Source organism: Folsomia candida, unplaced genomic scaffold (assembly GCF_002217175.1).
Source record: "Folsomia candida strain VU population unplaced genomic scaffold, ASM221717v1 Fcan01_Sc005, whole genome shotgun sequence".
In the NCBI taxonomy this organism is placed as follows: domain Eukaryota; kingdom Metazoa; phylum Arthropoda; class Collembola; order Entomobryomorpha; family Isotomidae; genus Folsomia; species Folsomia candida.
Window position 1 is genome coordinate 6,103,676 of NW_019091197.1, and position 20,039 is coordinate 6,123,714.

The 20,039-nt window shown below is 37.8% G+C and overlaps 4 protein-coding genes across 4 annotated transcripts; all 4 read right to left on the reverse strand.

Moving 5' to 3' along the window:
- Positions 1–4,354: 4,354 nt before the first annotated feature.
- Positions 4,355–9,809, reverse strand: LOC118435791. Its single transcript, XM_035852212.1, has 8 exons — positions 8,451–9,809; positions 7,714–8,366; positions 7,508–7,640; positions 7,294–7,407; positions 7,139–7,201; positions 6,872–7,062; positions 6,632–6,791; positions 4,355–6,530 (listed from the first exon to the last, which is right to left on the reverse strand). The coding sequence occupies exons 2-8, from the start codon at positions 7,714–7,716 to the stop codon at positions 6,310–6,312; spliced, it is 885 nt and encodes a 294-aa protein (XP_035708105.1). The 5' UTR covers positions 7,717–8,366; positions 8,451–9,809; the 3' UTR covers positions 4,355–6,309.
- Positions 9,810–10,399: 590 nt separating this feature from the next.
- On the reverse strand, positions 10,400–11,964 carry LOC118435790 (mycocerosic acid synthase-like polyketide synthase). Its single transcript, XM_035852211.1, has one exon. It carries the CDS (start codon positions 11,793–11,795, stop codon positions 10,542–10,544), a length of 1,254 nt encoding a protein of 417 aa, XP_035708104.1. The 5' UTR covers positions 11,796–11,964; the 3' UTR covers positions 10,400–10,541.
- Positions 11,934–14,489, reverse strand: LOC118435789 (phenolphthiocerol synthesis polyketide synthase type I Pks15/1-like). The gene is made up of 3 exons (XM_035852210.1): positions 13,905–14,489; positions 13,316–13,813; positions 11,934–13,248 (listed from the first exon to the last, which is right to left on the reverse strand). Exons 1-3 carry the CDS (start codon positions 14,454–14,456, stop codon positions 11,971–11,973), a joined length of 2,328 nt encoding a protein of 775 aa, XP_035708103.1. The 5' UTR covers positions 14,457–14,489; the 3' UTR covers positions 11,934–11,970.
- Positions 14,490–14,552: 63 nt separating this feature from the next.
- On the reverse strand, positions 14,553–18,705 carry LOC118435908 (6-deoxyerythronolide-B synthase EryA2, modules 3 and 4-like). The gene is made up of 6 exons (XM_035852426.1): positions 18,550–18,705; positions 18,144–18,463; positions 16,922–17,000; positions 16,668–16,848; positions 15,713–16,600; positions 14,553–15,470 (listed from the first exon to the last, which is right to left on the reverse strand). The coding sequence occupies exons 1-6, from the start codon at positions 18,699–18,701 to the stop codon at positions 14,553–14,555; spliced, it is 2,538 nt and encodes an 845-aa protein (XP_035708319.1). The 5' UTR covers positions 18,702–18,705.
- Positions 18,706–20,039: the final 1,334 nt, after the last annotated feature.

The window sequence follows — 20,039 nt, forward strand, 5'->3', positions numbered from 1 at the left end:
CCATAACTCAAAAACCAGATAGATTTTGAAAAAGTTTTACAGGGAAGAAATGTAAGTTGGACCGTCTGCGAGAGAGTTCTGCTTAGTTTTAGTCGCTAAAATGTAATGGCTCCGCTGCAGCTCCGGTTAGAGAATGACAGCGGAAATTTCGAAAAGTTTCATAGATTTGAAATTGGCACCAAAACCAAGCCATATATCGAAAAATGATTTATGAGACGAAATACCGCATACCTCTCAGGAATATCAATCAAATTATAATTTCTCGAAAACATCAATTTCGTTCGTGTTACCCCTGTCAGAATGAAACGACCCAAAAGTCGACATTTTTAATTTTCCCGCCTTTGCGAGGCGCTTTATGAAAAAATTTTCGACCAAAATTTGTAGCTACTACACCTTTGGATATAACCCTCTTGACCGTTTTTCTTTATCATACACCCAAATCATTTACGGTGCTATTTAGTGATTAATTTGCGTCAAGACCTCCAACGTCGATATTTCTAAAAGTTTTAAAAATTTCGAAAAACCGTATGCGTGCCCTATACCTATATTTTGGAGACCGTCATAAAGTTCATTGACAATATACTCCTATCTTGTAAGGTTTCGCCACACGACCAGCTTTTATTTAACATTGGAGTGTCTGCTAACATACTATACCTTTCACATACACATCCAGCTAGTGGACGTGAATGGAAAAAATAGAAAAATTAGTTGTCAAGTAACTACCTAGTTTCCATATTTAGTCGGGAAACTAATCTCTTGAAACTTTTCAAATTAAAACCTTTCCAAAATTACGACCATTGCAAAGCAAGCTAATCATTATTATTTAATAGTCCTTTCCGTATTCCGCCACCTTGTCGGATACCCTTACACTTACAGGGATATCCGCCCGGATTGAAAGCACCGCATTAACGCCAAAAATCCCAACGCCGACGGCACCACAGATTCTGCACAGGTACAAAATTTCTTCTATTGATGTCAGAATTCCGCAAAATTTACGTCTATAATCAGCACCATTTTCACTTATTTGCTTAAATTCTATGGAAAAGTTCCCAGTATGTCTGGAATTATGGAATCGGGCCGTCACATAATCTTCGAGGGCAGGGAAAACTTGGGTTTTCCGTCTATACTTAGCCGCCATGTAAGGTCCGAGGCTGAAAATATAAATCAGTAATTTACAAACTTACAAATTTACAAACTTATGGTACGCAAAACACTTATTTACAATTCTTCCGTCCAAATGGCCAACCATCTCAAATTCGGCGCCCACTTCAAAACCTCGCCAAACACCGAGCTCGCTTTAATCTCTAAAACCCTCAGATTTTCCAGCCATCTCGAAACACCAATTTCCACCTGCTCCTCCTTACGCGTTACATAAATTCGTAAAACTTTCAAAATCGAACTTAAAATCTCGTTTAATTCAGTGATTTCGAATTCCACGCGGAATCCAAAATCAATTCTTTTATTTCTCCCGCACCAAACGTCTTTAGCAGCGTGGTCACGAGATTTCTCGGGTGGTCCTTTGAAACGATTCGAAAATTAGTCCACAGTGTAGTCGAATCATTCTTAATTTTGTCAATATCGTCAATATCCCGTATGCAAATCTGGATCTTCTCCACCGCCGCACGACTATTAGTAAGTCCATACATCTCGCTTGATACGGAGCGCAACTGGACAATTGAATCGCCATCCAAATAATTTAGCAAATATATTTTCACCTAAACAACCCAGAAATTCTTTAGTCCCCATTTTTTAAATTACTTCCCAATATTTTCTAAAATCCCTAACATTTATCAATTCTGGCATACTATTCCAGTCGCAGGACCCACTCGACGCCATGTTAAATTCGTAACCCTGGTTGGCTCAAATTAAATTAAATTTAAATTTAAATTAAATAAAAAAATGAACCCATTAATTTAAATAAGATACAGAATGTGACTTTACAAACCCCAAAAATTGCGGGATGGAAATTATGTGACAAATATTCAAATTTAAATTACTTACTTATCAAAAATCAAAATACAATTTATTTACCGGTTTACACTAAAGCTCTTATAAATAAGACTTATAAATAAATAAGCTCTTATGCCCACTGTATAATCTGACGAGGACGACTGGTTCATCCTGACTGGCAATCTGCCTACTTCTTTTCTAACAATTCACTCTCGATTATGTTAAGAAGGCCTTCAGCCATGCACACATCAAGTAACGACCCCTCAGAAGTTCCCATAACAAGGTTCCTTTTCTCAACTCCAAGAAAAAGATTACCCAACAATGATTCCTTTCAAAGGAATCCTTTGTTTCGGCCATCAACGCAAGGTTCACCTTTTCCTTTGAGCCGAGCTATATGTAAACATACATTACCCAAGAAAAGGTCTAGCAAAGTTTTTCCGTTTATCTTATTTCGGAGCAGCATACACAGATATGGTCGGAGACTTACTTCAAAATATTTCGATAGATTTTCCTTTTCAAGGGGTGCTGCCGTGGTCGATAGGTTATGGTCCCTTCTTAATTCCTAATTTTCTGCAATTGTAAGCACTAAATTGTTTTGAATAAAGTATGTCAAAAAAATGTATGTAGTATTTGTCTATTTAGCCCGAGTCAGGGCTGTCACGTCCGTCGGTCTGTCTTTCTAACGATAACTCTCTCTTTAAACTTATCCGATCGGGTTGAAATTTTCACCATACGTTTATGGGATGAAAGGACGGGCCAAGTTCGCACATGAGCCAAATTGGTCCGGTGGTTGACCGGTGGGGTCATATAGGTGGTGTTGCCCCCACCGTGGGGGTATGTTACACCAAAATTTCAAAATAATCGTAAAAAGCTAAAATTCAGGTCAGAGGTCATTAATTAGTTCTTGAAAATATTTTCATCCCGAGGCACCATACGTGGTCATCCGTACTGATTTTTCAATTGAGCTCAAATTTGGTTTTTAGATTGCTAATGACTTGCAGATAAATAGGACAAAGTCAAAATCGATCCCAGTTGTCCTGGTGTGCGACCCATACCGATTACGAGAATTTGTTACAAAAAATAAAATTTGTTACATACTCGTCAAATGGATTCTCATGAAGGAACAGGAAGCTTAACTTGCAAAAATGTAGCGTTTAACAGTTGTCTGATGCAAAATTATCGGACTAGTCGATGAGATACACTCCCTGATTCTGCCTATCTAGACACTGCACCTTGTAGGTTTTTAAATTTATTTTTATATTTACATGCAGGACAAGTGTTCTGCTTTCAAGAATATTTACTTACCAGGGCAACTTTTAATTCATAATTTTATCTTTCATAATAATTTTATTTTGATTTCAGAGATATATTTCATTACGGTTCTACATCCCAATCCCTACCTCATTCTTCTTCCAATTCTTTATCTCCATCGTAATCAGCACTCCCATATTTACCATCACATCGTCCAACCATCGACCTTACGTCTACTGAATCCAAATAGGACTCGTGCATTTGATATATACCTCTCAAGTTTCAGGAAAAATCATCGTTCGCAAAAATAGTCCAATTGGACCATCCAGTTGTCGAGATATATGTATTTCGGAACAAATCTATGGACCAATTTCTTTTTGTCCATGGTCCATGGAACAGAATTAGTTTAGATGAACCAAAATTGGTCCATGCGAACTATGCACGTCTCAACTAATCACGTATTGCATTGATAAGGGAAAGAATTCCCGTTAAAAAACTATCCATTATTTTATATCGCACCAGAAACTGCCATTTTGTCACATCGCGAAACAATTTAATAAATTGAAAATTAATAATATTGCGTAGAGAATAGACATAATTGAAATTTTCTCCCAATTATCGGATCTGGAAATCAAGTAGGTCCGTGGAATGAGTTTATCTTGTCCAATTTACAGCTTCTACTCTGGCTTCGGCCGTATCTGCTAAATGGGAGACAGTCGCTTTTGAAAGCGAACTTGTTGTTTAGGGGTCGAATATTTCTGCTTTACTAAAAATTTCCAAACTTTTTAAATATTTAGAATATCTTTACAAACCTTTCTTCCCCGAGGAATTTCTTGGTATCACCTCCCCCTGACCTGATATATAAGGACAAAGCTGAATGCATGACCCCATCCTTCCCTACCAGCAAAAACGTGAAGGTTTCTTAACCAGTCGGTACTGGCACACTGGCGAAGGTAAACTACCGATTTGCCCCATTTGCCAGTACCGTTTGTGTGCCAATGATCGGTGAAGTTTCGGTGCCGCTATGCCATCACTTCAACCAACGCCGATGCACCGGTACCTGCTCGGAACTTCCAAATCATTACATATATGCACCAATTTCCAGATATCGTTACGGTGCAATAACATGGGTGTGAAATAATGCACAATTTTAAATGGTTTACATATTTATTATGTTAAAGAACAAATTCACAATTTATAGAGTATAAATATATAATCTACTTACAACAATCAGAATTGCATAACGGAACAATATACCCTAGATCACTATCTACTTTCCTTAAAAACATACATTTTCTCCTTAATTTTATAATATGAATTTCCACAGTTTCACATAATTTAAAAACTTTACAAACGCCTAATTTAGAACTTTGAGTTTTATACCACTTAATATCGCATACATCTAAATACTGTACACATAAAGGGTTAAGGCATTTAATAATACAATATCTGCCATCGTCTGTTAAATAGCAGTTATCTCTATCATTAATTGATAGAGATTTGCCTCGCGTAAAATTACCAGCAGCAGTTGTGTGATTAAAATTATTTCGAGTAATTTCTTCCAGACGCTTGACCACCTGGGATAAATGACAAGAATTGCTTCTTAAAAGACGCTTAATTTTTTGCATGAAACTCTCAAATTCGAAAGCACTAAATCTATCTAAACAGCCATGAATTCTAACTTCGTCAGTGATATGAGTTAAACTGTGAAAATTGTACACCATCATTTCTTTATAATATAGCTTTGGAATTAGTGAAACAAATTTATCTATTAATTGTTCTGCAAAGTTAAGCCATTCATTAGATTGGGTTTCAGTTGCTAATATATACATAGCTGTATGTAAATGTAGAAAATGATCGAATTTTTCTGTAGTCAAAACCCTTTTTAATGAAAATGGCCCTATGTACAATAAAAATGTTCGATATTCTGTAGCTTTGAAATGACGAAGTTGATCCAAACCTCTACATTTCCTACTAAAATTTGATGGAATATATTTTCTAAATGCCTCAAGTTTATTTGAAATCAACCTTACTTGTTTAACGGAAAGTTTGTGAGGAAGCGGTCCTTCCACCCAAACAGTTAACAATTTTTTCATGATTCCTAAGCAAACTAAATGCATGTAGTCGAGTGGAATCTGAAAAATCATGTCCAGTTTTAAAATCTCTAAAGGCGAGGTGCCCTTATGGTGAGATTGGTACCACCGTTGCCTGTACGAATCATTTGTATACGCATCAGCCTTATTTTTAATTGGATATGTTACTCTATTTCGATACCATTTCCCACGCCGGTAACATCGTTCGCATCCAAAATATGCGTTGTGCGTTTTTATGTTTTTCACAAAACTACGAGCAGGAGCATCGGCAACAATGCAGCGAATTCTAATATTAAAGAGTGTATTGTTAAATTGTAATCCGTTTTGTTCTAAACTATTCATTTCATTAACAAAGGGGCCCAAAAAACTTTCGATATTGTCTGGTTTTTTAAGTCCACAATATAAACTAATCACAAAAACTTGTGATGTTTTATCTTGGTCAATTCGTCCAAGAATGGGCCAAAATTCGTACGTTGAGCTCTTTGAAATAGGAAGCCCATCGATGCCAATAGTTATGGTCAATAGATTAGAACAATTTAAGCTATCAAATTTTGGCAGTGAAAAGCTGAACAAATTTTGTTGGTTCAGAAAGGAATTTATATGGGGAGTTATACCGAAGTGGAAAAATTCCCCAGCACCGAGAGGGACTAAAGTTATTTGTTTAGGGGATTGGAGAAGTGTTCTGGGGTCAACTGGAAAATTATCATTAGGAAGCCAATTTCTAATTAAACCTAATAAATCAGATAGAGCTGAGTGGGTAACATTATGTGTCAATGCCCAATTCACTAGTTGCGACTTTTTTGATACAGTTATAGAGCGGTATGCCTCTAATTCTATTCCTAATACTGGGCCATCAACTAAATCATCTGTAATTTGTTGGCTAATTAAATAATTAGGAGGTGAATCAGTTACACTACTACTACTTGAATCGTTAAAAACATCCACGCTATCTAAATTATTTTCGTGTGAGTCGATAACCTCCATACTGTCTAAATTATTTTCATGTGCGTCAACACTACAACAAGTTGCCTGCCTGATTTTCAGAAGTGACGCCTGCACCTTCTTCTGTATTTTCCTCTCCATGGTTCTCCTCGGTGTTTCCATCGCTGCTAACGTTTCTCCTAGATCCGCTGCCTCCTTTCCGATCAGGGGATTGTCGGAACCATTTTGCAATTATTGAGTTAATGTTCTTGTCGGTCGCGTCTTGGTCCTCCTCTCGAGTAAACTTTACCGCCTCTGTGAATTTACATGAATATAAATACTTTCATAAATACAAATACACAACACGTACAAATTTACAGAAAAACGCTAAACTATGACAAGATTATACTAATTACCTCTAACAAGTCTCGCCAATTCTGACCCTTGGAGTTGAACTTTTCCCGAAGCATCAGTCCACCTTATCTGAAGTGCTAACTCATGAGCAAATATCGAACCCAGTGTCGAATAGATATGGTTTAATAAAGATCCTCCACGAATCTTTGTCAATGCTTTGAACTAAAAACGTATGAAGGAAGTAAAATTAAATTTTTAATCTGATTGTAATTTTGTGTATAAATCGAATCAATGTAAGTAACCTCGGCAGCAAAATTTTTCGGATCTTTAATTAATTCGTCCACAGTTTTAAAATCCTCCAATGTTCTTAATGGCCATGTTGAAGGGGACGGAACAGTACCAGTTGCCGAAAGTACTTGCTTAACTAATTTTGTTAAATCGTTAATTCGAACCAACAATTCGGCTTGGTTATGAAGAGATTCCTCTTGGAATCCTAAAAGCAAATACACATTTAATGTATTGTTGATTCGAGGGATAATTATACGATTAACATTTTAAGAATTACTTACGACGAAATTCTTCTTGGAGTTGCGTAACATCCGGATTGTGGACTTGCAGAAAGAGTTTCTGACCTAAATATTGTATATAAATAATCGAATCTAAAAATTAAGATTTTCATACTGTACGTTTTGACAACAACAATTATTATGATAGTAAATTCTACCTGATCCGGGTGCTTCACTTAGAGACTGAGGATTATCGTGAACCTCACGTCGTTCATGCTGTCGACCTTCTTCCTGGTCTGATGTCAGGAAATTATTTAGTTTGGCCGATTCTCCTGAAATTTATTTAGTTAAATTAATAGAAAATCATATTATATAAAAATTATTTAATAAGCCTTAATTAATGTTAATATAATTATGAAGTTGCTGTCTTACCTAAATTTGAATCCGGTTCGATTATTTGTTCCGACGGTAATTGTGGTGGAATGTTACGTCGAGACTTCCTCACCTGTTCAATGTCACTAGTTTCGAGTCCTTTGACCACACTTCCAGCCTTCTTGTTATTTGTCTGTGTATAAAAAATTAGTAATTAAATACCAAAAATAACTAGATTACATGATTATGTGGATTTACGTTTTTACCATAAGTCTTGATTATCTTTATGTTCCACAATGGCCAAGCAGAATTGTAAGGAGAGTCAGGTGTAGATTGTAATTTTTGCAGCCCTTTCGGTTTATTTGACGGAAACGAACCACGCGTTTGGTCCGGGGTTATCCAAGTCGACGGGATAACTTCATAACTGTTTTCGTCGACGAAATGGACAACAGAGAACTTTTTTAAATCCATATTTATGGTTTTTATTCGCAACGTGCAATCTAACTCGTCACTGCAGATGATGGATTGAGACCCCCGCCAATTTACAGTCTCATCAATCCCTGATCGGTAACTGGCCGGTACGTGACAGGTACTCTTGTTATGTGTACAAAAATCAAGCTGCCGAGCCAGTACCGATTGGGTGACTTAAAAATCGTCACCGATATTTACCAGTACTAGATAGGTACCATATGAACGGTGTAGGCTGTATACCAACAAACCGGTGCCGAATTTATACTGAAGGTGTGTCAGTATTGGAGGTACAACCAAATATAGTACTTATTCGGTACCGAAGCGGTGTAAGTTTTGTTGCACCCATGACATCGGCAAGAAATCGGAATTTGCCAGCACGTTTGCCTTCATGAAATCGTCACTTGTGCGCGTAGGGTTTGATAATGCCTAATACAAGGTAGGGGATATCCTAGATAATATTTTTACAAACATTTTTTTGACCCGATTCTTTTTCGTATATCCTCCCTCTGATAAGCAAGGAAAATGCGATTACCTTAGGGTAAGACCTACTCCAATCCATTCAGTGGGCCTTGGGTTACCGGTAATTACAGCCATTATGGTAATTCACACTCGGACGCCACAGTAGAATTCTGTAGAACAGAAAATAATTATTATTATATTACAAATCAATTAATTTATAAGAGGAGGAAGATATCGCTTTGAATATATGTATAAGTCGTTATCTACAAACACTTACAGAATTGACATTTTAAGACAACACAAGCCAATTATGTAAACCTGACCATTACATAATTATTATATTCCATCGCGTATAAATTCCCTAGATATGTTTGTCAATTATCTGAGGTGAACATCAACTCGGTGCATGTATTACCCTGACACAGGTAACACTACACACTGCCCCATCGCAGACGGTATTACGCAATAATAATCCGTATAAAATCCAACCAGTTGTTAACAACGTCATAAGTCCACTAACAGAACAAATATCATCACAATGTTCCTCTTGCGATTATTTTTCTTTGCCACCTATTTCGCAATTGGTTTTATTCAAGAGGTCACATTCTACACGGGAACTAATTCTGGAGGAAATGCGTTTAGACTCCGAACTAAATAGGCCGATCTCACCCCACACTACTCAGAGTTATTGAGGGACGCCAAGTCTTACTGCTTGACTTTATGATAACGAATCCACTTAAATTTGAATTCAGATAACTTAAAAAAATTCAATTGAACTTATGCTCGACATTAATAATTTTCAGTTTTTTTTCAATTGACGTAACAAGATTACAGTTTCCTGCTTTGAACGATTTGGATGAAATTATACTGATTATCAGGGCCATGCAACGAATGAGTTTGTAGATGCCGATACATTCAAGTTGCCGAAAAATAATTTCGTCCACTTGGTGCTTTCCCGACTTTCTAAATGTCTAATTGTAAACATAAATACGACTGTCGTATATTTAAGCATCCATGTCGTCGCTATGTGCATATTATTATGATAAGATGTATGTATCTGTAAAAATTATTTTACCCTCTACCAACCTTAAATTTAAGCACTTCGACTATGAATATTTACAAGTGTACTAAATTTTTATTAAACCACTAGGTTTTATTTGTAATATATGTTTACAATGATTAGTAACGGTTTTACTGTAACACTTTTCTTAAGAAGAGACATTTAATCGCTATATTTATTTATAAGTCACCAAACCTTTCCCCAATATATCTAAAATACCCATGTACCGATAAAGCCCAAAAATGTCAAATTGTATTTAAAATTATTACTTATTAATATCACCTTATAGATGTATACATACTCCAAATTTACAGTTGGAAAAATTAACTCAAATATGAAGATAATCTCGCAATTATGGTTTCAACGATTGATTCCTACTCTCCAGTTGTAGGAGTCAACCCTTCCTTCATTGAGATTGCCTCGATCAGCTTTTCCCCCAGTTCGACAACAGTTTTGCAGTCTTTAACCGCATTAATGGAGATTTTAACACTTTTACCCATCATAGTTTGGAGTCCGTTTTTCATCTCAACTATGAGTAGTGAATCCATTCCAATTTCTTGGAAATTTGAGGAATCTAGAATCTCTTCGTTTTTATCCATTTTTAGCGTGATTCGAATAACTTGTTTGATAAAGGCGATAATAACCATGTTCTTTTCAGCAGGAATTTTACTACCGTCATACTCTGACCAAAAAGTGTTTCCGACAGGTACACCTGAGGTGGAAGAACTATACGATGACTGCTGAATTCCAGCAAGAAGTCCGCTAGTCGAAGGTAAGATGTTCCTTAAATTGGTAAAATCTGCTTCGTACGCAACCATATGGGTGTGACGAGACCTTAGGACGTATTCAAAAGCAGCGATACCTTGATGGAGGGTCATTGGTGTTAAAATGGAGTGCGTCATAGTTGCTGCAATACCCACCTCACCCCATTGACCCCATCTTATGGATGTTACAGGTAAGCCCTGTGAATTCCTATAGTCTGCCAAGCTGTCCAAGTATTGATTTGCGGCAACGTAATTACTTTGCCCAACAAATCCTAAGGTAGCTGATATCGAAGAAAAGAGAACAAAGTGTTCCAGCGGATATCGATTTTGTAAGCTGATTTTATGCAAATTCCAGGCTCCAGTGATTTTTGAACACGTTTTTGTATTTGGTCCATGTCTGATTATCATATGTTGAGTCGTCCAAAACGGCAGCCGCGTGCATAATTCCCCTGATGGGTGGCATTTTTTCAGCGCATTCATCAAAAACTCGAACAACATCTGCAAAGTTTCCAACATCACATTTCTCAACAAGGATTCTAACATCGTTTTCTTGTTTACAAATTCGTTCAATTTTGTCTTGGGCTGCCTTCTTCGGCTGGTTCCTTCCTAGCAGGACAAAATATCTCGCCCCTGAGGTGACCATCCATTTCGCAACTTCCAATCCAATTCCACCCAAACCTCCGGAAATCACGTAGGTCGATTTATTATTGAAAAGTGGGAAGCTAAACTTTTGGAGAGGCGCTGATCCCTTCTGTATTTCTGGCATTGCTACCACAATTTTTCCAATGTGTTTTGTTTCTCTCATGTGCTCAATTGCCTCCCTAATCTCAGTTGCATTAAATGTGGTGTATGGCAAAGGTTTTATGGCAAAGTTAGCCTCCTTAAATAAGTTAGCTTTCAACTTCTTGCCCAACAATGCCCAATTTGCAAGGGGTTGAGCTAAAATATCAACGATTCTGTAGAATACATCGGGCCTTATTTTTCCTACATCTGATTCACTCCAGACGTTCATTTTGCTCATTTCAATAAACCTTGCGCCTTGATCGCATAACTCGAGCGTGGTTTCTTTGAATCCCTCCCCAGTTAAAGAATTAAGAACCACGGTTACTCCCTTCCCGTCCAGTGCTGCCCTGATTTCCCGTCCATAATTAGTGTTTCTAGAATTATAAACATGCTCCAATCCCAGACTTCGCAAATAATTTCGTTTTCTTTCATTTCCTGCAGTGACTACGATGGTGCAACCGATTTGTTGCGCACTCTGTATGGCGCACAAACCCACACCACCAGACGCTGTATGGACAACGTCGTCCCTTGTAATTTTTGCTAATTCGTTTAGACAGGTTTCTACGGTGAAGAATGCCACGGTATATGTAGCAGCATCTGCGAAATTCATATCAACGGGGATCGGGATTGTTAATACTTCCTTGGAAACGACATGGGTCGGTAAAGCGACGCCACTCTTACGAAGCGTGATTACCCGATCCCCTACCTTATGGTTACACTTTGCTCCCACGTTGGTAATAATGCCTGCAATATCCATTCCGAAGTGATTGAATTTTTCGAAAACAGGATCAGGCTTGGTTACCATCAGCATGTCAAGAAAGTTTAGTCCGTAAGCTCTTACTTCTACTTCCACTTCATCATCTGCCAGATGCTCAGGGTCACATGGCTCAAATTTGAGGTCGGATATCAAATGTGAAGGTGGCAGTATGAGCTTGCTTCTCGGCGTGGATGGAATCACAAGTGATTTGTATTTCTTGTTCTGATAATTATATGGCCGAAATCTTGGCGCGCCGTGTCGAAGACCGATATGCTACCGTAACTTCGCCATCTGAAGAAAAAAGTTCGGAAAATATTTCTTTGGCGCAATTTGGTGACGTGATATCTATATCGACACATTTACAGGTTACGTCATGATTTTCATTCGCGACGGCTTTTGTCATTCCAATAAGTGGCGAAGACTTGGGCGAATAGTTCAAAAAATCGGAAGGACCGGTGGAATGGTTTCCAGTAGTTATGGTCATTAGTTTTATCGAACGTTGAAATCTGGCTAGAAATTTACAAATTTGCAGAAAGGGCTTACACATCTCGTCCATGGTAATATTATCCAGTAGACCCCAGAAATATATGATCCCTGAAATATTTCTAATTCCGCTTAATATTGTGTCTACTTCTTCTTTCTTCTCCAGTGTTATTCGTACAATGACGGAGTTAATTTCTTTCAGTCTGTTAATCACATCCAAGCATAATGGAGATTCATCAGAAAATATGATCCAAGTCAATAAGTTTGGCGTTAAGGGCTCACTTATTATTGAAGCCTCCACTAAAATACCTTTCTCCTCGTGTCCACTGCATTCCTTCCACTCCACCCTGGCCATTTTTGGATAGGGATTTCGTTGAGAATTAATTAACCCCATCATATTTGCTAGAGTTGTTTCCATCAGTTCTGCACCCAACATAGTCACTAGGATTTTGCCGTTGTCGTTAAAGAGATACGCTTCATTTCCAGCAGTAGGTTTAACTTTTACGTAGATATATCCGGAACCAGTGAAGCTCTCATGTATTTTATCATGCCAAGTGACAGAATCGATTTGTACTGGTACCACTAAGTGGTTTGTGCCGTTATTGTAATAAGTGTATCTATGGGTGACTGTTTGTGCCTGTAGCATTGCATCCAGTGCCCATGGATGCAACACGAATCGTTCCAAGTTGTCCATAACTTCGTGCATTTGAAACTTGAAAAGATATTCCTTATTTGTATCCTGGTTATCAGTCATGCTTTCTAAAACTTGTTCTTCCAGAATTCTTAATGATGGACCAAAGTTGTAGCCGTCGTGCATAAGGCTATCATACGGATATGTCCGCTTAATTGGCTTAGTGCCTCGAGACTTGATGCATGATAGATCAGGACAATCAGAATTTGAGGAAGCCTTATCGATAAAAATTGCGGTGACATTCTTAACCCATTTTGATTCACTATCTTCGGTTTCCAATTTTGTATTGATTGAGATTGCGACATCTCGTTCATTAGTCGTCGTTAATGAAACCTTAGAAAAGTTCGTTAAATAAGGATAATATCGACTTAAGTTGATATTAAAAAGTTGTTTCACTAACCTGGAATTCTGTTGGATTTGTCTCCGTTAAACATACAGGGACGTGAATAGCAAAATTCTTCACGGTTATTGCAGGATTACTCCTCAGCAAATCCTTCACGTTAGGATTACTAGTTGTGAGCCCGGCAGTGGAACACATATCGAGATATCCCGCACACGGAAAGATTATTTTATCTCCGATCGTGTGGTCTTTCAAAAACGGTATATATCGAATATTCATTTGATTCTTAAACATTGTAACTTCACTTGGATTGAGAAGAAATCCCCCGAGTAGTGGATGAAAAGGGAGACTACCATCGTCTTTGATATTAATCCAGAATCTCGTTTCATCAAAATGATAGCCTGGTAGGGTAACCTTCTTTGCATCGGTGTAACGGTGAAAACTTGACCAGTCAATGGAAACCCCATGTTGGTACAAATTTCCAAGCGATGTAAGCATTGTCTCCCAGTTGGGGGAATTCTTTCTTAGTGACGGGTATGCACCAATGTCGGGAACAAGCTATTATAAAATGCATATATATAGAACACATATATATGTATGTGAATTAAATGATACTCGCATAAGGTGTAAACTTAATAATTGTATGTACCTCTTCCAGGTTAGAAACCACTATGGCAGACAGGACGGGATGGGGTCCTATTTCCAAGAAAAGGTTGTATCCTTTCCTCTCAGCTGTGTGACAAGCTTCCATAAAACGCACCTTGTCCCTAGTATGTCTTATCCAGTAAGCAGCATCCACTTCTGAAATTGCTTTTCCCTCTACGCCCGATATGTAAGTACATTTACTGGCATTTTGAAACCTTACTGTAGACGCTACAGCTAAATATTCATCCAGTATGGAGTCCATCATTACGGAGTGGAAGGCATGGCCTGAATCCAAGAAATGAGTCCTTGTTTTGTTTTTAGCGCAGAACAATTTAAAATCCTGGATAACTCGTGTGGATCCGGCAAGAACTGTTTGATTTCTGGAATTAGTGGCAGCAATCGACAACCAATCCGTCGTTTTAGCAAATGCCATGTTCATCATCTCTGTCGTTGATTCCAAATCTTCTGCTATGACGATCATTGCCGAGTGTGGCAGCTTGTCAATAAGTTTACTTCTTGCAACAACTAATTTCAGGGCATCGAGCGGCTGTAGCATTCCAGCAGCAACAGCAGCACAAAATTCACCCGAGCTGTGCCCAACAACTGCATTCGGAGTTACTCCCCAAGATTCCCACAAACGGAGTAGGCACAGTTAAATGCAAAAAATTGAAGTCTGGCTATGCAGAGTTGATTTGAGCAGGTCGGCATTTTCATGAGACCAGAGAGTTTCCTTTATGGAAAACCCATAATTCTGAAGGAGGACAGAATCACACCAGTCAAAATTTGATCGAAAAACGACACTCTCTTGATAAAGTGTTTTCGCCATTCCAGCATATTGAGAGCCTTGTCCTGTGAAGAGGAAACAGAGGCTGGGTTGATTACTTGTTATTGCTTTAGGTTTTCTGTCCGATAGAGATGAAATTGAACCAAGTAGCTCTTCGTGGGTTGAACCTATTGCAACTTGTCGCAGCTGAAAGTGCGGTCTGCCAGTGTGCATGGTGAACTCAGTATCGTTAAGAGAAGTGTTTTTAACCTGGAGAAGATTGGCATAAGATTGCAGTTGGAGTTCCAAAGATTTTTTAGTTTTTGCAGAGAAAGTGATCTTTGGTGATCTTGAGTCCAGCTTGGTCGTAAGTAATGTTGGGGTTTTGTATTCTGGGGGTTCCTGTAGAATTAGATGAGCCTGTGCTCCCGTGTAACCGAATGAACTTATTCCAGCTATTCTTGGCTTTCCAGATTTCTTCCAGGGAATAGATTCTACTGGAAGTTGAGCAGGGATACATTCCAGATCTATTTCAGGGTTCAGCTTGTTGAAATGCAAATGTTTGGGGATTAGCTCGTTTTTCATTGCCAACACTGTCTTTTGGATGCCGGCAATGCCACAGACAGATTCAGTGTGACCAATGTTTGTCTTTACTGATCCCAATGTTAAAATGTTACTTCTCCCTCCAGATGAATATGCTTGGGCAATCGCAGCAATTTCAATTGGATCACCAACTGGAGTTCCTGTGCCATGTGTTTCGACAAAATCTATGTCATCTGAATTTACTCCAGCTCGTGCTAAAGCGAACTAAAGAACATACAGGGAAACATTATTATTTTCAAGAAAATGAATTGTACAAATTATATTGGAACAACAATAAATATATGCACCGTTAAAAAGTGACACACTTTTTGCCCAATTCCTACATTTAGTAACGTTAACATCATTTGTAGTAATAGCTGCTTCGGATTAAGTTACATAAAATCGGGTAAAAAGTGCACCTTCTTTTGGATAACATCTTTTTAGAGTGTACCATGAATAATGTTTACCTTCATCGCCTTTGCCTCAACATCCACAGTCGGAGTTCCCATGCTTCTGCTTGTCCCTTCTTGTACCACTGCCGAACCACGGATCAGCCCCCAAATTCGGTCCCCGTCAGCCACTGCATTCGAATACCGCTTAAGAATAAGAACTCCAATCCCCTCTGCTCTTCCAAATCCATCAGCAGTTGCATCGAATGCTTTGCATCTCCCATCCGCTGCCAGGAGACCATCAGAGTTTTCAAACATCTCTGTAGTAAGAATGAGATTGGCCCCAACCGCGACAGCTACATCACAGGCTTCGTTCCTCAAACTGTTGCACGCCGTATCCACCCCTATAATGGACGTGGAGCAAGCACCTTCCGCAGATATACAGGGCCCAATAAATTCAAAAAAGTGAGAAATTCTTGCCGTAAGCGGGCCAAGTGCGTTACCCATATAAGTACGAGTCAAGTACCCAGCATGAGTATCTTGTTTCTGCAACATGTCATTGTATTCATTCGTCCATCTACCACCGAACACCCCGGTTAAGGTATTTCTCAGGGAGTCAGGATTAATTCCGGCATCCTCAAATGCCTCCCACACCACGCGTAAGGGTAGTCGATGTTGTGGATCCATGTATGACATATATGTTGTACTCATGGAGAAAAATTTCACATCAAACATATCGATTGGACATGAAAGGTAGCCGGCTTCCATGTTTAGAATATCGTCCATGCGAACTGCTGTATCGGGTGACCATCTTCCATGCGGGGGGCGTCCTACTCCTTCCAAGCCCTTTTCCAATAATGTCCAAAATTCGTTAATTGAGTTTGCCCCAGCATAGCGACAAGCCATTCCGACAATAGCGATGGAATTTTTCAATTCGGTTGGTAGCAGATTGTTTCCAGTAGGATTCTAATATTAATAAGATTCAAATGTTTAAATTTTAAAAAACGTCATAACTGAAAATATAAATCCTTACTTTGCATAAATCAAGAAAAAATTCCGGTACCAGACTTGACACTAAATGAATAGCATCTTCATTAATCCAACCATCCTCCCTTCCCATCAAGCCATTCTTCGCGACCGGATTATCCAATGGATGACCATTAGTAAAACACAGCATTTTTACGTCCTTCCCCAGAAGTGGAGTTGGGTGATTACTTAGATGAAAAAATGTGTATAATTCTTTCAGAATCTGTTTCTAATGTTAATAATTATTTAAAACTTAGTTACCATTTGATATCCAACTCTAGGCAATAAGTGATTTCATCCAAATTTTCCATTTTATTATGATCGTCCAGAAAGTAATCGTCTAAAACCCAACAATTATTTCGAATATTGTAAAAAAAATTTAGATACTATATGTTACATCTTTGAGAGTATTTATGTACGGTTTGCACCTACACATAAGAATAAAAAATATCAGCTAAAATGTTGCTTAAGGACGAATATGTGAGGTTTTTTTCTTAGAAAGTTAAAATTTGGCACATAGATCTATGATATCTACTAGTGAAGGAATGTAAAGTGAAAGAGTAAAAATCTTCACTATACGGGGACCTCCACCGATTTACAAATGTGCCGTAAAAGTATTAAATTTGGTAGAGAGGAACCTATTTGGTTATAATTACAAAATATGATATTAAATGTGAACACATATAAGGAGAGGGACTCCAGAGGGTGACCCATACTGATTTTCAAATATTGTTCTAGAAGGCTGATTGTCTATTCTAACCCTTATATGTAGCAGTGATCCACTTGTCCTTTAGAGGAATTTAAACTTTAAAAATTTGATGCCAAATAATTGAAAGAATTTATTGGCTGATTAATCTGGATACCTAGTGCAAAATATTCCAATCTTTCATATTAGCATATAATCGGAGAATTTGATAGAAAATAGGGGACAAATTCCTTGGTTCAGGCTAAGCAAAGCTATACTGAGGAGGATAGCTTCTACAGTTTCCAACAACAGATCTTGTTGCCATTGGCATATGTTGTAGCTCTGGGTGTATATAGAATTTGTAATCCTAAAACGGTTTGATGCCATGATGCACCCACCACACACCTTTATTCTCAAGGAAATTTTCAAAAAAGTTGAGTTTGCTATAGGATATGATAAAGTAACTGCGTGGGATCAGAAAAATGTAAAAATTATCCCAATCCGAGAAAAATTAGATATTTGGCGACAGTTTAAATATGTGAAAAATGGGCTTTTTTCGTGTTTTTCATATCTTTGAGGAGGTGTGGCGGGCGCAAATGGGGCGATGGCAACCAACCGTTCTGGGATTACATATGATATGCTCACCCAGAGCTACAACGTATGCCAAGGGCATCAAGATCTGTTGTTGACAACTGCGGAAACTCTCCGCCTGCGAAATTTTTACTCTCCTTGTTAATCTTGCCAATTTTTCATGTGCATAACACAGAACATACTATTTATCTAGTTTTATAAGCTCACCGTTTTCACCTTCCACTACCATCCGCATAAGGGTGTCCTCCTCGTCAAATTTTCGTACTGAACTTGGAAGATTTGCAATTATACTTGCGAAAAATTGATTTTTATTGCCCGGGATTCGTACCCATTGCACTCCCCTTTCTCGGAACAGATCATCACAATTTTTGACGGGAACACAATTGCAATCCAAGAAGACCATCTTGTCCCCACCAAACTGCTTGAACATCTCCAGCATTTTGAGCTTCGCAGCTGAACGGAATTTATGATGTTGAGATTCCTCAGAGATAAAATAAAGCTTCTCAACTTCAGTTTGAAGGCGCATACTAAATAGTAAATTTCAGTTAATTATTTTCTGTATTCCATCAAAATTTTTAATAAACGAAATCATTCATTAGTTTCTTTGTCTTACCTCATTTCGCGAGTCACATGATTGCCCAAAATCGCAATTAGTGGTCTGGTGGTAAGAATCCGCCTCAATGCTCGCACAATTACTAAACACTTCCAGGCTTCGGTATCATTCTCGGCAGCAGTAACCCACCTTTGGGGCTTATCGAGACCCATTTCAAATGTGTGAGGATAAATCAGTAAAGAAACTAAAATGAATTAGCCACTATCCGCTCCTTTATATACTAACCGATCTAGTTAGTATATATAAGACAACAATATCAGCATGAAATATATAATCGTGAGGAGCACACATAACCAAAATAAAATATATTGTAAACAAAGTGTAAAGACTACCTCAACATTTTCCACATTGACTTAAGATAATCCAACTCATTCTATCAATACGCAATACATTGTAATAACTTGTTTCAATTTTTATTTTATTGGTGATAAATGTATTTTTATAAAACTCTACATTATGACTGATTTTTGTCTAATTAAATTCCAGATTGTCCCCTGAATGCAATTTATCCTCAGGGATGATGATAAAATGTACCTGAGTGGCAATCAAGTTATTACGTAATGCAAGGTACCTGAAATGGTTGATAAATATTTAATGAGCAAATGACCTGAAATTGGTTGTCCATCTCCAATATTCTATGTACTCCGCAGTAGAAACTCCAGATTTACTAGTGTCCAACCCCAGTATAAATCAAAGATGAAAATCAAGATGAGAAACGCGCTGTAACATAATTTTCACATAAATTTTTCACGTGAACTTCAGCCTGCCTTTAATTTTATAATCAACTTGTACAGAGAATTTATTATATTTCTAGCCTTGTACATGAACGATATTTATCTTCCACTCAAGGGTTTAGTAATCCTGGGTTTTCTTGGGATGATATTTATGAAAAACTGATATGCTCAGTTTATTGGGGTAATTATTTAAAGGAAGGGCATGACATAAATCGTGGAATGGGCAAGCAGGAGTCCATGATTCTGAGAGTAGGTGCTTAAACTTGAAATAAACTAGAAAAAATTTAATGTAAAAGTGATTATCCAGAGTTTACTTTAACCATCTTAAAAATTTGATTTGTAATTAACAGAACTTAGTACGTATAATAATTAAAATAATTAAAATATGTTATTAAAAATAACAATAATCCAGTCTATTCATTAAATGTGTATCCAAGTGAATATGCCCCATAATAAAATATGGTCCATAATGAACAAGGGATAGCTGTTTCCGAAAACAGCAACTGGATGTAATTTTAGATCAAAATGAGACGAAATTTTTCAGTAACAGTTACCCATAAAGGACTTCAGACAAGTTTTCATCGCAATTGGTGAGGAGCGTATCTTTGCAGCAATAAGCTGGTCAATTTATTTATTATTCATAAAATTTAGTATGTTTTTGCATACCTTATAAGTTAAGAAATATTTAATACTAGGTTATTTTCTGGTGCCCGTGGCACCAGAAGCGATCCCGTCATGTCTGCATAACATCTTGTC

What these genes read in the sequence shown, in the direction of transcription:
- LOC118435791 (XM_035852212.1), bottom strand. An exon ending in CGAAAAATTTTGCTGCCGAG is followed by an intron (nt 6,792 to 6,871) that starts GTTACTTACATT and finishes ATACGTTTTTAG; the next exon opens with TTCAAAGCATTGACAAAGAT. An exon ending in ATTGGCGAGACTTGTTAGAG is followed by an intron (nt 6,531 to 6,631) that starts GTAATTAGTATA and finishes GTAAATTCACAG; the next exon opens with AGGCGGTAAAGTTTACTCGA.
- LOC118435790 (XM_035852211.1), bottom strand. Translation starts at nt 11,795, where the DNA reads ATGCTGATGGTAACCAAGCCTGATCCTGTTTTCGAAAAATTCAATCAC.
- LOC118435789 (XM_035852210.1), bottom strand. Translation starts at nt 14,456, where the DNA reads ATGCTACAGCCGCTCGATGCCCTGAAATTAGTTGTTGCAAGAAGTAAA. An exon ending in TGGTTTCTAACCTGGAAGAG is followed by an intron (nt 13,814 to 13,904) that starts GTACATACAATT and finishes ATTTTATAATAG; the next exon opens with CTTGTTCCCGACATTGGTGC. An exon ending in CAAATCCAACAGAATTCCAG is followed by an intron (nt 13,249 to 13,315) that starts GTTAGTGAAACA and finishes AACTTTTCTAAG; the next exon opens with GTTTCATTAACGACGACTAA.
- LOC118435908 (XM_035852426.1), bottom strand. Translation starts at nt 18,701, where the DNA reads ATGGGTCTCGATAAGCCCCAAAGGTGGGTTACTGCTGCCGAGAATGAT. An exon ending in GGTAGTGGAAGGTGAAAACG is followed by an intron (nt 17,001 to 18,143) that starts GTGAGCTTATAA and finishes GTTGGGTTTTAG; the next exon opens with ACGATTACTTTCTGGACGAT. An exon ending in TTGAGGCAAAGGCGATGAAG is followed by an intron (nt 15,471 to 15,712) that starts GTAAACATTATT and finishes TATGTTCTTTAG; the next exon opens with TTCGCTTTAGCACGAGCTGG.